Here is a 13,552-nt window from a genome sequence, read left to right on the forward strand (position 1 = left end):
ATAGTATTAGAAAGATGCTACATACAGATAAAATACATTCTAATATATTTTTATTTAATTTATAACAATTTTTGGAACATTATATTGTAATATAATTTATATTTATGATTTTGCTATTATATTATAATCTATTTAATGGAAGTTTGCAAAAAGTATATAATAATATGTAAAAATATTTGTATAAGAGATGTATATTTTTATAAAACAAAAATTAAATCTTATTTTATTATAACTATATCAAAAAGTGTACCTTTTATAATCATTTTCAATCGAGTACAGTTTTCTGGAATATCCAATCTTTGATCTTCCAACAGCAATTTTCGTTTTAGAAGCCACAAATAATCAAAAAGAGAGTCAATGTAAATCAGATGATGAATAAAGTAAGAATAGTCACCATTTTTTGTCATTCGACGATATTCCAGAAACTGAATTCAAGCTGTGATTGACTCAGTCTTTTTTTATCACAGTATAAAAATATGATTAGAGACAAGGAGGCTAAAAACTAAATAACTTATAATGAAAACATAACATCTGTGAGTGCATCAAAGCCAAAAGTATAACTTATGCCCATTTCTATTGTAGATTTAATCTCAGTTCAATTTAATTCTCCACTTTCTTGTAATTCTAAAAACTAAAAAAAGATAAAAAGTAAATTGAATCGAAATTAATCTACATTCGATAAAAACAAGTACAATTCTTTCCCGCGGTTTCATCACAGAACATATACCTAGGCTACGTTCCAAAACTTCCTTTCCGAGAAAAATTTTACTCGTAATATATAGTATACGTGACGTATACTATAGCATATAGAGTAAAATGTTCCTCGAAAAGGAAGTTTTGGAACGTAGCTCTAGAAAAACTCATAGAAATAAACTCATAAAAATATTTCCATCAAAACTGTCGTTCAAATTTAGGTTGGCTACTCTTTCGCGAAAGGATAGGTAACCAAAATGAATTTTTCAAAATTCACTAGGACGAAAAAGGAATCTAGAGTTTCAATGTTGGTAGTATGTTTATAATGACATGCGCAATGTCAGTGAATCTGGCGGCAATGTAGTTTTGATGTAAGGAATGTATTTTAATAGAATTTGTTATTTAATACAATTTAATTGTTGAAACTGCGACAGAAATTAATTTCTATAAATATGGGTATCACCGGGTTGCTACCGTTCCTAGAAAAATCTTCTAGAAAGACGAATATCAAAGAGTTTTCTGGTGGGACTGTTGCAATTGATTCTTACTGTTGGTTACACAAAGGTGCATTTTCTTGTGCTGAGAAATTAATGATGGGAGAAACGACAGATGCGTAAGCATTAAATATATTTATTATTCTCATCATATTAGATTTGTTTTTCTCTCATATTAGATTCGTTTTTTTTTTAATGAATCTGCACCAATTCATCGTTTTTCTTTTTCTCTCCAGCAGGAAAAAAGAGAAAGAAAAATGAACTGGTGCAAAAGTTCAGCCAAAAAGAACAGGCCTATTTTCTTTTACATTAATGGGTGTTTAATAATTTTTCTATTCTATTATAGGTACGTTGTGTATTGTATGAAATATATAAATATGCTTTTGAAATACAAGATAAAACCCATCCTGGTGTTTGACGGTCAACGGTTGCCTGCTAAAGAGCAGACAGAAATCAAGAGACGAAAGTATGTACAGAGAAACGATTTATTCAAATATTATGAAGTTGAAAACTAAGCCTTATTCCAAAAATTGCTTTAAGTTCAATGAAACTTAAGCTTACTGTAAATTCTGAATTGGATGAATAAATAACATATGTATAACTGTATTATTTTATAGAGCCAGAGAACTGAATCGTCGTAAAGCAATCGAATTGATACAAATGGGTCAAGTTACAGAAGGAACAAATTTGTTGAGACGAGCTGTAGATATTACTCACACGATAGCATTAGAATTAATTAAACAATGTCAGAATGAGAACATTGATTGTATTATAGCTCCTTATGAAGCTGATGCACAATTGGCATATTTAAATATTAGTGGTATAGCTGATGTTGTTATCACAGAGGATAGTGACTTAACGCTATTTGGATGTAAAAAAGTTAGTATACTGTATTTCTTCTCTTATAGCTTAATTCTTTCTTTAAATTTTATTTTCTGTTACTTTAATATATAATAACATAGTATTGAGAAACAATATGAATGTTTTTTCAAGGAAAGGATTTATTTCCTGTTTGTAATGGTTGCTTTTTATTTAGTGACACAAATTGACACAAGTGTCATTTTATTTTTGTACTCATTTTCAGGAAAGGTAATGTTTGTGTTTACTTGTCTCGCCAAATGGAAAGCATCTAATATTTTTTGCTATACATCAATTTTCTAAAAAGTCTTAAAAGTCATAGATACCAGCTATTAGATAAACATTTCAAATATGATCTTCATTTATTAAAGTGTTTTTTGTTTTTATTAAAGTTCCTTTTTATTATAGATATTTTTTAAAATGGATCTTGTTGGAAATGGGATTTTGATCGCACAAGACCAATTACATTTGGCAATGAATGTAAGATCTGAACAATTTGAAATGGATAAGTTCCGCCATATCTGTATTTTGTCTGGTTGCGACTATCTTCCTTCTCTTCCTGGTATTGGCTTGGGAAAAGCACGAAAGTTTATTATGAAAAGTACAGACCAAAATATACATAGGGTTAGTTATGCCAAATTTAGCAGCAAACATTTTTTTCCATAACTTAGCAATAAGAAAAATCTAACAAGAATTTTATATAAATACAAAAAGAAATCTATGACAATACGAAAGTTGTATGCCTGTCTTAAATAATGCTGATCCAATATCTTTTAAGGCATTGACACGTTTAGGTTCGGTTCTCAACATGAAGTCGCTAATCGTGCCACAGGAATACAGAGACGCATTTATATTAGCTGAAATAACGTTCAAACATCAATTAGTATTCTGTCCATTGCAAAGGAAGCAAGTACGATTGAATCCACCCCCAGCTAATATCACTGAAGATCAATTGCAATATGCTGGAAAAGAGTTAGATGAGGACCTTGCTTTACAACTAGCTCTTGGTAATTGCGATCCAGCTACTTTAAAAATGGTTCATGATTTTAATCCAGATAAAATCGTAAGTAGTTGAATTAACTGTTATAAAATATATATTGGATAATCTTCAGAAATAATATGATACTCTAGTAATAAAAATTCAAAAGATTCATTAAATTTAATTACACATTGTAGGAACGAAAAAGAAAGCGAGATACAGGACAAACAATGATTCAAACAAGTATTTGGTCAGGCAAATATAAATTGAAGACAAAATGTCAAAACTCTTCTCTTTCTGTTTTGAATTCGTCATTTATTAATGGAAAAGAGCTTGGTAAAGAAAGAAAGTCTCTAATGAATGCGTATGTTTCATTAAATTCGCATAATAATTCGAACATTCAAAGCAATCCAGAGGATCGTGATTTACACAATACTGCCATTTTGGATATGTATAAATCAAGTCGAGATGCTGAGCTGATCGACAGTACTAACAAAACGAAATGTCAAAACTCTTCCCCTCTCTCTGTATTGAATTCGTCATTTCTTAATGGAAAAGAGATTGGTAAAGAAAGAAAGTCTCTAAAGAATGCATACGTCTCGTTAAATTCGCATAATAGTTCGAACATTCAAAGCAATCCAGAGGATCATGATTTACACAATACTGCTATTTTGAATATGTATAAATCAAGCCGAGATGCTAAGCTAATCGACAATACTAACAAAGCATCAGAAGATGATTTAAATTTAACGAATAACACATCACCAGATTTACTTAAACAAAAAAATCCATTTATTAAACGAGTATCTGATCTCACGACTTCACCAAGTATTTTATCCAACGGGAATTATCGAAAAAGAGGAAGAAATTTAATGCGTGTAAAACGAACTCTCATAGATGAAAATACTGTAATAGAAAGTAAATATTTCTCAAAATCAGATAATAAAGAGTGCAGCGTACTTGAGTCAGAGAATAAAAACATGGAAACCAGTTGGATAAGTACAAACTATAATACAATTTTAGATACGAATGTACATGATATAACTCGGAAACAACTAGAAGAAAAATTATCTATAACAAACACTGAGCAAAATGCAAATTCAATGGAAAATATTAATGATCCATTTTTATCAAACCAAAACGATTGTTTGACTAATATTTATAAAAATGTTTCTAAAAAATCAAATCCTGATAGGATAGACGATATACCATCAATGACAGATACAACTAATAAAAATTATGTAACAAATAATTATTTAGTATCATCAAATTCTAGTATCGACTTTATTGATATAAACAATTATGAAAATGCGAATAGTTCGCAAAATGATTCACTCGAATGGATAAATACAAAAAATGTTCAAAGTTTCCCCCACAAAAAAAATACATTGAGGAAACAAAACTCATCAAATCTGGTAAATACGCAGATACAAGTATATATAAACAAACTTTAGAAATAATAAGAAATATTAAAGTTAACTACTTAGTTAATTACTTTTAAAATATTTCTTAGGTACAAGTTATAACAAAAAAGAAAGGATTACGCCAAAATAAACAATCGCCAACAGTTCCTAGACAACAAAGTTTATTAGACATGTTCGGATTTCAAAAAAGGTAAAGTAAAAATTGTGCTAATGGGCATGACATCATGTGTTAAAATAATTTTGCACGTATATTGTATGTATTAGATATAATTACTGAAAGATTTTATGTAATAAAATTTTTTTTTCATAGGTCATCTTTTAAACACTGATTTTAAAAATCTATTAAATTTGCATAATTTATTATATTGACCAGAATGTGCTATTAATATTATTAGTATGATAAGTATTGGACAAATGCTCAAATGTATTCTGCAAAAGAATTAAAAGTCGAACGTAGTTAGAAAAAGAAAATGTAATAACATTTAAATGCATTTAAAAGAATATTAATATAGACAAGTGATTATCATCATTCATTCAAGACGAATTTGATTTGTCTATACAAATGAATCCTGCAGAGCAGCATGAATTCTTGTTATATTACTTCACTGCCATATACACATATAAACTATCGATGAAACATTATAATTAAGCATTAGTATAAAAATAAATATTTTAATTTATCAATCACATTCCAAGAATTTAAAGCTTTAGAATGTTCTCTATATGACTTACAAGATGAAGATCTTTTCTCATATATTACGTTATATTTATATACGGTTAATTGTAATCATAAACTTTGGAAATCTTTTTGAAAAACTGTAAAAAAACATTGTTATATTAATTTAATTATAAATATAAAGAATTTGTCAATTATTATTGTTAATAAATTTCTTAAATAAGATTACACCAAAATAGATTATATAAAAAATTCTATTTCTTAGCATTATTTAATAATAAGCCTTCATATAATTATCAATATTACAAGTGTTGCTAAATTGATAATTTAATAACACATTTCTATTAATTATATAACAATTATATAGGCTGAAAACATTTTTATTTATACTCAATTTTTTGTATCTTCTGGTTCCTCCCATGGCCGTGGTATTCTAATATTCTTCCAGTTGTCAAGATCAATCTGAATACATAAAAATTATATTGTACAGACCTGTAATAAGGCTTGTTCTTTTTAATTAAATTTATTGCACAATTTCGTTGTTTCTTTTAGAAAAAAGGAAAAGATGAGCTGTGCAAGAAGTTCAGCTAAAAAGAACAGACCTGTAATCTTCTAAAACTTATTTCAATCTTTGCCCATCGTTCTAACATGCATACCTTCTCCAACTTTTCATATTCTTTCTCCAAAGTAATTTCTTTTGGTGATTTTATTTGAAATCCGTCTTTTTCCAATTCGTCGTGTATATTATATTGAGATGTACGTTTATATCTATAACTAAAGATTTATTTTGATAAGGAAATTGCGTGTTCAACAGATGATACTTTTTTCTCTCCTAAGGCAATTACCGTATTTCCGTAAATTCTCGAAGGCCAAACGATCCACCGATAATAAAGATTACAAACGGAATACCATATTGCAAAATTCTAGAACGTGACATTACATTTTTTTTTATTTGACATCACATAAAAAGCACAATGGTGATCTCCATTTAAACCTCGTTCTTCATGTTTCGCAATAGTGAGGTTAGGATTTAGGATTAGGTTAGGTTAAAGGCATGCCTTTTACATGCCGACATTCGACGTTCGTTTTTAGCGGTAAAATAGATCACGTGATTAAAATTGACGAATAGCAATCGTCAATTTTGATCACGTGACCTATTTTGCCGTTAATGAGCATCAGCATGAAAAGGCACCTTTAGTCAATGCTGCCAATTTCATTTCTTTGCCGACAATAGTGATTGGCGCGCTTGTGCACGGTGATCAGCTGAATCAGCAACGATTTACGGAACTTGAGGGGTGATGGTGGGGGTGGAAGAGGAAGGCCATCTGGCCATCGCTATTATTGTATACGACCAACGAACCAACCGTCAGTCGTCGTAGTATCAGGTTCTGTTTCTGTTTATTCTCCCGGACTGAAAAGTAAAACGCGGGCCAAAATTGGGTGATTCGCTGACGTAAAGGCGTTTCGGACGCATCCGGGTGAGTACTTACCATTAATCTCACTATATTTCGTTTATACTTTGCCGAGACGAAGAATAATGGAGAGGAAAAAAGATTTCGCGAAATTTCAGTGGATTTGTCAGTTGATTGTTTTCGTTTCTTTTTACTTCCTCCATCTAACCGCGCGGATTTTGACTGGATTTTCAAGACGATAAATTCAGTCAAAACAATGAATTTCGATTGTTTTTTATTCCCGATTTAAATCGAGTTTCCAGTCGTTGGTGCATCGATTCTTTGTGTCGTAAAGTAGAAAGACCGTTCCGTTTAAGTCTAGATATAGTCTGTTTGTTGATAGCAACAGGACTAACGGGAGTTATTTGATACTCGGATCTAAGAAACTTGAGAGATTGTTTTGAACGAAGTTCCTTTGCTATTCTATCTATTAAGCTTCCGATTTGCGAAGAAAGCGATGCGCGGGTCATTGTATTCTTCTACTATGAACTCCGTTACGAATATTATTTCTTTCGTTTATTCCTAGGCACGTATTATAAAATTATACAGAATGCATTCCATATAATGCATTCAGAATAATTCCATAGTACGTGCCCTGAATGGAGTCAGAGTGATAACAAAATAGCAATGAAAATAAACGTTAGTATTCTTACAACTTAATATTATAATCAAAGAAAAAAAGGAAATAACCAAGAAGTGAAATTTGCAATTTATTTGAACCAAGTGACTTAATCCTTTGTTTTATAATGTCCGTTTCTAAGATTAAATTTTATTTAATCTTACAATTAATTTAAAGACTATTCTAATGCTTAGAAAAAGATAAAAGAAAAAGTTGAAGAATTTAAATTAATGTGCATTGCATTGCATTTTTTAAAATCAAATATGAAAAGGTAGAGAATATTTAATTATTATTTAAATTATAAATTGAAAAAGTATTATTTAAATTTAATGTAATGTAAATTAAATGAAAAAAATTAATTTAATTTAATATAATTAATAATTAGATCTATGTTTTTTATATCTAGTTTTTTAAATTAAAAATATTTTTAGAATATCAAAATTGTGATTAAGTATTTCAGAAATATTAAAAATGTTATATAACGTTTCGATAGAAATATTTTTAAAAAAGGAGACTTCAAGGGGGACCATGGTCTCCATAGCTCCCTCCCCTCTAGATTCGCAGTGTTACATTGGGGGGAAAAGAAAACGATGAACATACATAAATCAAACACAGACAAACAGAAATCGGTTATTTCATCCTCGGTTTATTTTATTTTTATTAATTAATTTAATATGGAACATATTCAATTTTTTATTAATTCTATCATTTCTAGAAATTTGTATAGATTCGAAAAATAGTTCACCGGTTATAATTAAGTATCGCCTCAAATGTTTGGAAATGGCGAAGGATCCTTTGCTCCTGAAATGTGATATTGTTAAATTAAAAAAATTTAGTTACGTTAATCGCGTTTCTTTATTACCGTATAAAACTTTCTTAAATATTTCTGTGCTGTATTTATATATAATAAATGATTCTATTTTTTTATTTAAGTTTAATAATTCTATATATTATTTATATCTTTATGATTCTATTTTTATGTGTATAATTTTTTAAATAATTTACATATTCGCAGTATTTGCTGCCAATATTTAACCATCGCAGGATTTATATACATATATAGATGCATCTTCTAACACGTGTAACATCCGAAAAATCGATAAACATTTACGTCGGTCTGGAGTGCGTTGAACTCTCAGAATATACAACGATAACGTAACCTTTAACCTCGTAACTACGCAAAAATACCTTATCTCGGTTATTCGATGAATACTACATAAATTATATTAACACAGCCTACATTACATTGATAGAAATTAAATTATTCCGAGAATATTTAGTAAATTCGAATTTTTAATTATTTTTTAATTTTTAAATAATTTTTTAAATTAGTATCAAACCTAGCAAACAAGAATGGATTGAAATGGATTGAAATTTTTTTCTATCCGAATGCGCGTATTTTAAATAGCGAATACCTTTTTTTTTAATTTAATTGGATTTAATTAGATTCAATTAGATTCAATTGGATGCAATTGGATTGAAAAACTACATTTTCTATCCAAAATTTTGAATTGAACAGTATTCACAATTGTGTGTTTGTGCACAGAAAAAGCTATTTTTAGATTGAAAAACATAGAGATATGTTCCATGCAATTCTTATAAATGAATAAAAATGCATTCGGGATTGAAAAGCATTCATTTTAACATTCGTGAATCAATATTTCTGAGAATCTGAATTCATTTCAATCCATTTCTCGTTTGCTGGGAACGACATTTGATAACAATACATATTATATAATCATATATATTTATTCTATACTAAACAAAAATTTCTTTTCTAAGCTGCGAAATTTTTACGTAATACGGAACCTTCCTTTCGTCATCATATCAGCTCTGGACCGTTTCGTTGGTCAGAGAAGGATACAGTTTAAACACTGTCTTTCTCTTTTTCCCCCCTCTTCTGTTATTCGAATCACAAGTCCCCAAGCTACATATTTTACGAATGATTTGTTTGCTTCGAATGATAGAGAAGTCTTTTCTAAGTAAACCTCCACCGCGTGTGGAACTAAACAGGTAGTCTAATGTCCATTTCTACTAATGTAGACTAATTTTAATCTCGATTCAACTTACTCTTTATCCTTTTCTAATTCTTAGATCTGGAAAAAGATAAAAAGTAAGTTAAACTAAAATTAAAGTTGATCTACATTGGTAGAAACAGGCATTAACCTTTTTTCACTATTATAGATTATCTTTAATTTGATAGATTAACTTAAACTCAGATCAAACTCGGTTTAATTTACTCTCTTTTTATATTTAAACTGGAAATTATTGTATATATATATATAAATTCACAAGAAATATTAATAGCTTTGACCGAATATAGTGTTTTCCATTCATGTGTCTTTGTTTTTTTTAAATTCTTATAAAGGATAGAAAATAAATTAAACTGGGATTAAAATTAATCTATATTAGTAGAAATTGCCATAAATAATTAAATTCAATCGGAGATTAATTTAACCAGTAAAACTTTTAGCTTGTGTATATGCTTAAAATATTGAATGATATGCACTTATACGGATACTGATTCGAAAACTACGCAAGACTTTGACCAAAATACGCAATTCCTTCGACAGAGAATGCCACTTATCTTCCCTGTGACGTCAGATCGTGCAGACTTACAACATTGACTCGCTTAATTTGGAAGTGATTCTCCTTTAACTTTCAACGCTGATAATATCTATCATAAATCATATTAAGTCGGATTTCTCTTATATTTCTCGCACACTTGACATTGAAATTTGTGGTATTTCAATAATGACGGATTTGGAAGGTGGCGTTTACGACGTTTATATAAACATAACTTTATCTCTATTTATCTGAAGAGGCTGTTTACGAAACGTCATTGTTTCATTTATCGAAGATACCTGACTATCTAGTTACGATGTTGACAGTCATTCATTTCATTTTCTTTCATTATTTTGCACGTATTATGGAACTGTTCGGAATGGATTCCAATTGGAGTTATTCCTAGAAAATACAATAGAAATCTAGAGAATAATTGAATAATTTTTATTGAATTCCATTTTGAATAATTCTACAATATGTTGCTTCATACATCCAATATGATCTGCTCTCTCACCTCGAAGGTAATTGAGAAAAAAAAGGAGAGAGAGAGAGAGAGAGAGAGAGAGAGAGAGAGAATATCCAAGTGCTTTATCGGTATGTTGCATCCTTGAGACGCTCTCTTTTCAGTCGCACAAAGGCAACACGTAGTATTTTGTTTATATGAGCAGTCGTGTTAAAAGAGAAAACGATTCGATTGACCTTGCATAATCGTGCGTTTGTTCACGTACGACGCAGAATTATTTCAGCGAAATTATTGAAGGCGTGAACTGAGACGTTTGCATAAGGTCAACTTGATCTACTTTAATGAATATCAATTGCATGTCGCTGGAGAAATTTTTTAACAATGAAAAGAAAAAGCCTTGCGACGCATTGGGTTCAACTTCTAATAACAAATTCGAGAAATGCAAATGGAAATTAATAAAATAATTTTAACGTACTTCTGTTTATCCGAAATTGTTGAGGGACAAAACAGTCTTGATAACCGAGTACTTATTAGTTCTGATAATAACAGCTGACTTTAAAAAACTACAGTTCAACACATCAAGCTCTTATTATAAAATAACTACCGGAGCATAAACTTCTTCATGCAAATAGGATGCAAATAAACAGAATTCTACTGTATGTTACCTATTCACAGTGCTGAAAATTTATTATAATTAGAATGTTCGCGTAGTATTAACAATTTGTCTGTAGTAACTTCACTTTTCGATGTACAAAATGTTTTTGGATTTGGAAAAAATCTGATTTAAATCGAACGAGAGATATCTATTGTTCAAAGTTCGTACATTTTGGGACCACCTTTATTTATTTATTTTTTTTTTTAATGTTATTATATATGGACACGAAAAGTTTCTCTCGAACTCTGTTTATACTCTTATTACTCTGTTTATAGATACAAGGCTGGCCAGCTGCGCCATTCTTGTTGTGTGGTACTTCTCATCAACCACACTACATCCGTCAAACCTGGTTGGTCATAGTCGGATTGTTGTAGTTAGCTGTTGCGATGTCGCACACTGCAGGAATGGACACGGGCTTGCCTGTACCGGATGTCATCCCTCCGCTCGAAGAACTTCAAGAAAACCTGGTCCTAGACCTCGTCCAGGAGGTTAAATTTCAACCGGACCTCAGTCAATTACCTATAACAACACAGGTAGAAACTTCCAGGTTGTGCAGAGGAAATGGTTAAAATTTTATAAGCAGCATCAATGAAACTATCGACTATGATAAGCTTTATTTTCTATATTTTAATATAGCAAGATTTTAGTATAGTATCTTCAAAGTTTTAAGACTTAACATATATTACAGATTAATAAAGATTAATGATAGCATTTGTTTATATAATTATCGAACAATTTCTGTTTGTCCAGGACGATGAGATAACGATTGGTGCTCGAGACAGATCTGCTCATGAACTAAGATGCCTAAAAGTGATGTACGATTTGTCTTCAGACGTATTTTTCATTGCGATAAATCTGATAGACCGATTCCTGACTAAAATGAAGGCAAGGCAGAAGCATATGGCCTGCATCTGCGTGTCAGCCTTTTACATTGCTGCTATCCAACGGATGCACTCTATAGATGCCGAACACCTAATCTCGATCTCACAGTGCAGATGCACAGCTGATGACTTGAGGCGCATGTCGGAGGTGATACGAAATAAATTGGAATGGGCACCCGGCACTGAACCCACTACCGCTCTGACTTTTCTACAGTTGTTCAACAAAATGTTTCATGCGGTAGCGGAGCAAATGCATCTTGGCGACGTGTATATCAATATCGTCAAGGTGAGCTATCATCTCCTAATTTATTTATAGGATAATCTCTGAGTCCATCATCTCTTATCACAGACGTGGTGATCTCTTCCGCATATATTATATGAGACTTACAGTTTTTGCTGGTTCTAAATGGCTTATTAGAGGAGGTTTGGCAAAGATATTTTCGGCAATTTATTTTCCAAGAGACGATGAAATAAAATCTGATATATGTGTGTTCTAGGTGGATTTGAATCTGGATCTTTGGCACAGAGAGCAGCCATGCAACTCTATGCCACGATCGTTACATAGATAATAAAAAAAAGAGATTACTATCCTTGATATCAAAAAATGAAGCGATAATGAAATTTGAAATATTTGTTAAATCACACCTTAATCTTATTAACGATACACTACCGTGTATACTGATTCATTTTTATTAACATGAAATTTATGATAAAACTATACTCCTACGAATATCATTCGTCCTGTTTCAGGAATCTGAATTGATCCTCAGATTGGAAATGGTGGCTTGCAATGGTAGTTGCGCGAGTCTCAGGCCCTCCGAGGTGGCTCTGGTATTACTCTGCACTTATTTGGATGCTGCTGTTAATCGACTGAATGCAAATGCAGACGCCACCGTGTCTGCCGACGACCCACTCTCACATAACACATCTGTCATTACGTCGTCCTATCAGATGCTGAAAGACGAACTCATGCAGTTTGCTGTGGAGCTCCGAGAGAAATGCAATGTAAATATTTCATTATTTCGCTTTTTAAGTATTATTTAGTTTAAAATAAATATCGGAAGAAATTGCGAACGGGGAAAAATATTTTCGTTGAAATGAAAATTCTTCAAATAAATTTTCAAAGCAAGATTAAAACAAAGAACAAATTAAAGTAGAACGAAAGTTACAGGACAACTTGGCTCGCGTAATTTATTTGTTGATTAAAGCTCATATTTTTAATACGTTTTAGATTTCAGAGGAGAGTTTCCACTCCACTCACGGAACAGTGGGCGCTGTACTGAGCAAGTATAACGCCCAGGAGCAAACACCTCATAGACAGAAACTAATCTGGAAACTTTCATCTCGCACTGCAGGTGTTCTACGTCCAACCGACAATTTCAGATCTGTACTACCAGCGATCGCGGAACACGCGCCGATTCCGTCTCCAAGCAGGATCAGGTATCCATCACCACTTCTCTCTGAGTCGCAATTAAAAAATGTCATATATTATTGGAATATAGAATTGTATGAATCTTTCTTTTGTAGAAAAACTCGTAAATACGCACGACGCCATGGCAATAAGAGACGTTAAAGTAACATCATCATTTTTTTTGGAGGTATGATGTTTTGGAGATATTGATGTTTATTCTCTACTGTTGAAGATATCATTATAAATTATTACAAATTTTTGAAACGAATCTTGTTACATGTTTAATTTTTACTTCCTTTCAGAGTACGGTACTGGGATTTCCATCTGATATATCATGTTTTTGATATATTAGATGTCTGGTACATGTCAAGTAAAAGCGCAAG

The 13,552-nt window shown here is 31.1% G+C and overlaps 4 protein-coding genes across 7 annotated transcripts in view; 3 read left to right on the forward strand and 1 right to left on the reverse strand.

The window, feature by feature from the left end:
- Positions 1-10,408, forward strand: part of LOC108749995 (phosphoenolpyruvate carboxykinase [GTP]-like) — a 16,684-nt gene extending 6,276 nt beyond the window's left edge. For all 4 annotated transcript variants that reach the window (XR_001939405.1, XR_001939407.1, XR_001939406.1 and 1 more), the window contains one exon: positions 10,299-10,408. The gene's annotated coding sequence lies outside the window, so the exon portion shown is untranslated. The remainder of the gene's footprint in view (positions 1-10,298) is intronic.
- On the forward strand, positions 1,089-11,264 carry LOC108749998 (exonuclease 1). Its single transcript, XM_018489140.1, has 8 exons — positions 1,089-1,306; positions 1,534-1,653; positions 1,805-2,066; positions 2,454-2,669; positions 2,824-3,108; positions 3,222-4,439; positions 4,538-4,638; positions 11,153-11,264. The coding sequence occupies exons 1-8, from the start codon at positions 1,146-1,148 to the stop codon at positions 11,235-11,237; spliced, it is 2,448 nt and encodes an 815-aa protein (XP_018344642.1). The 5' UTR covers positions 1,089-1,145; the 3' UTR covers positions 11,238-11,264.
- Positions 5,497-6,158, reverse strand: LOC108749997 (cytochrome c oxidase assembly protein COX16 homolog, mitochondrial). Its single transcript, XM_018489139.1, has 3 exons — positions 5,970-6,158; positions 5,781-5,898; positions 5,497-5,586 (listed from the first exon to the last, which is right to left on the reverse strand). Exons 1-3 carry the CDS (start codon positions 6,059-6,061, stop codon positions 5,515-5,517), a joined length of 282 nt encoding a protein of 93 aa, XP_018344641.1. The 5' UTR covers positions 6,062-6,158; the 3' UTR covers positions 5,497-5,514.
- LOC108749835 (cyclin G) lies at positions 11,264-13,331 on the forward strand. Its single transcript, XM_018488810.1, has 5 exons — positions 11,264-11,410; positions 11,628-12,044; positions 12,509-12,763; positions 12,990-13,198; positions 13,286-13,331. Exons 1-5 carry the CDS (start codon positions 11,264-11,266, stop codon positions 13,329-13,331), a joined length of 1,074 nt encoding a protein of 357 aa, XP_018344312.1.
- The last annotated feature ends 221 nt before the right edge of the window (positions 13,332-13,552 follow it).

This window comes from Trachymyrmex septentrionalis, unplaced genomic scaffold (assembly GCF_001594115.1).
Source record: "Trachymyrmex septentrionalis isolate Tsep2-gDNA-1 unplaced genomic scaffold, Tsep1.0 scaffold32, whole genome shotgun sequence".
In the NCBI taxonomy this organism is placed as follows: Eukaryota; Metazoa; Arthropoda; class Insecta; order Hymenoptera; family Formicidae; genus Trachymyrmex; species Trachymyrmex septentrionalis.

Coding starts and splice junctions, on each gene's coding strand:
- LOC108749998 (XM_018489140.1), top strand. CDS start 1,146: ATGGGTATCACCGGGTTGCTACCGTTCCTAGAAAAATCTTCTAGAAAG. Junction 2,067..2,453: donor CGCTATTTGGATGTAAAAAA/GTTAGTATACTG, acceptor TTTTTATTATAG/ATATTTTTTAAAATGGATCT. Junction 2,670..2,823: donor CAGACCAAAATATACATAGG/GTTAGTTATGCC, acceptor ATATCTTTTAAG/GCATTGACACGTTTAGGTTC.
- LOC108749997 (XM_018489139.1), bottom strand. CDS start 6,061: ATGTCACGTTCTAGAATTTTGCAATATGGTATTCCGTTTGTAATCTTT. Junction 5,899..5,969: donor CGAGAATTTACGGAAATACG/GTAATTGCCTTA, acceptor ATAAATCTTTAG/TTATAGATATAAACGTACAT. Junction 5,587..5,780: donor AATATGAAAAGTTGGAGAAG/GTATGCATGTTA, acceptor TTATGTATTCAG/ATTGATCTTGACAACTGGAA.
- LOC108749835 (XM_018488810.1), top strand. CDS start 11,264: ATGTCGCACACTGCAGGAATGGACACGGGCTTGCCTGTACCGGATGTC. Junction 12,045..12,508: donor TGTATATCAATATCGTCAAG/GTGAGCTATCAT, acceptor GTCCTGTTTCAG/GAATCTGAATTGATCCTCAG. Junction 13,199..13,285: donor CCGTCTCCAAGCAGGATCAG/GTATCCATCACC, acceptor TTTCTTTTGTAG/AAAAACTCGTAAATACGCAC.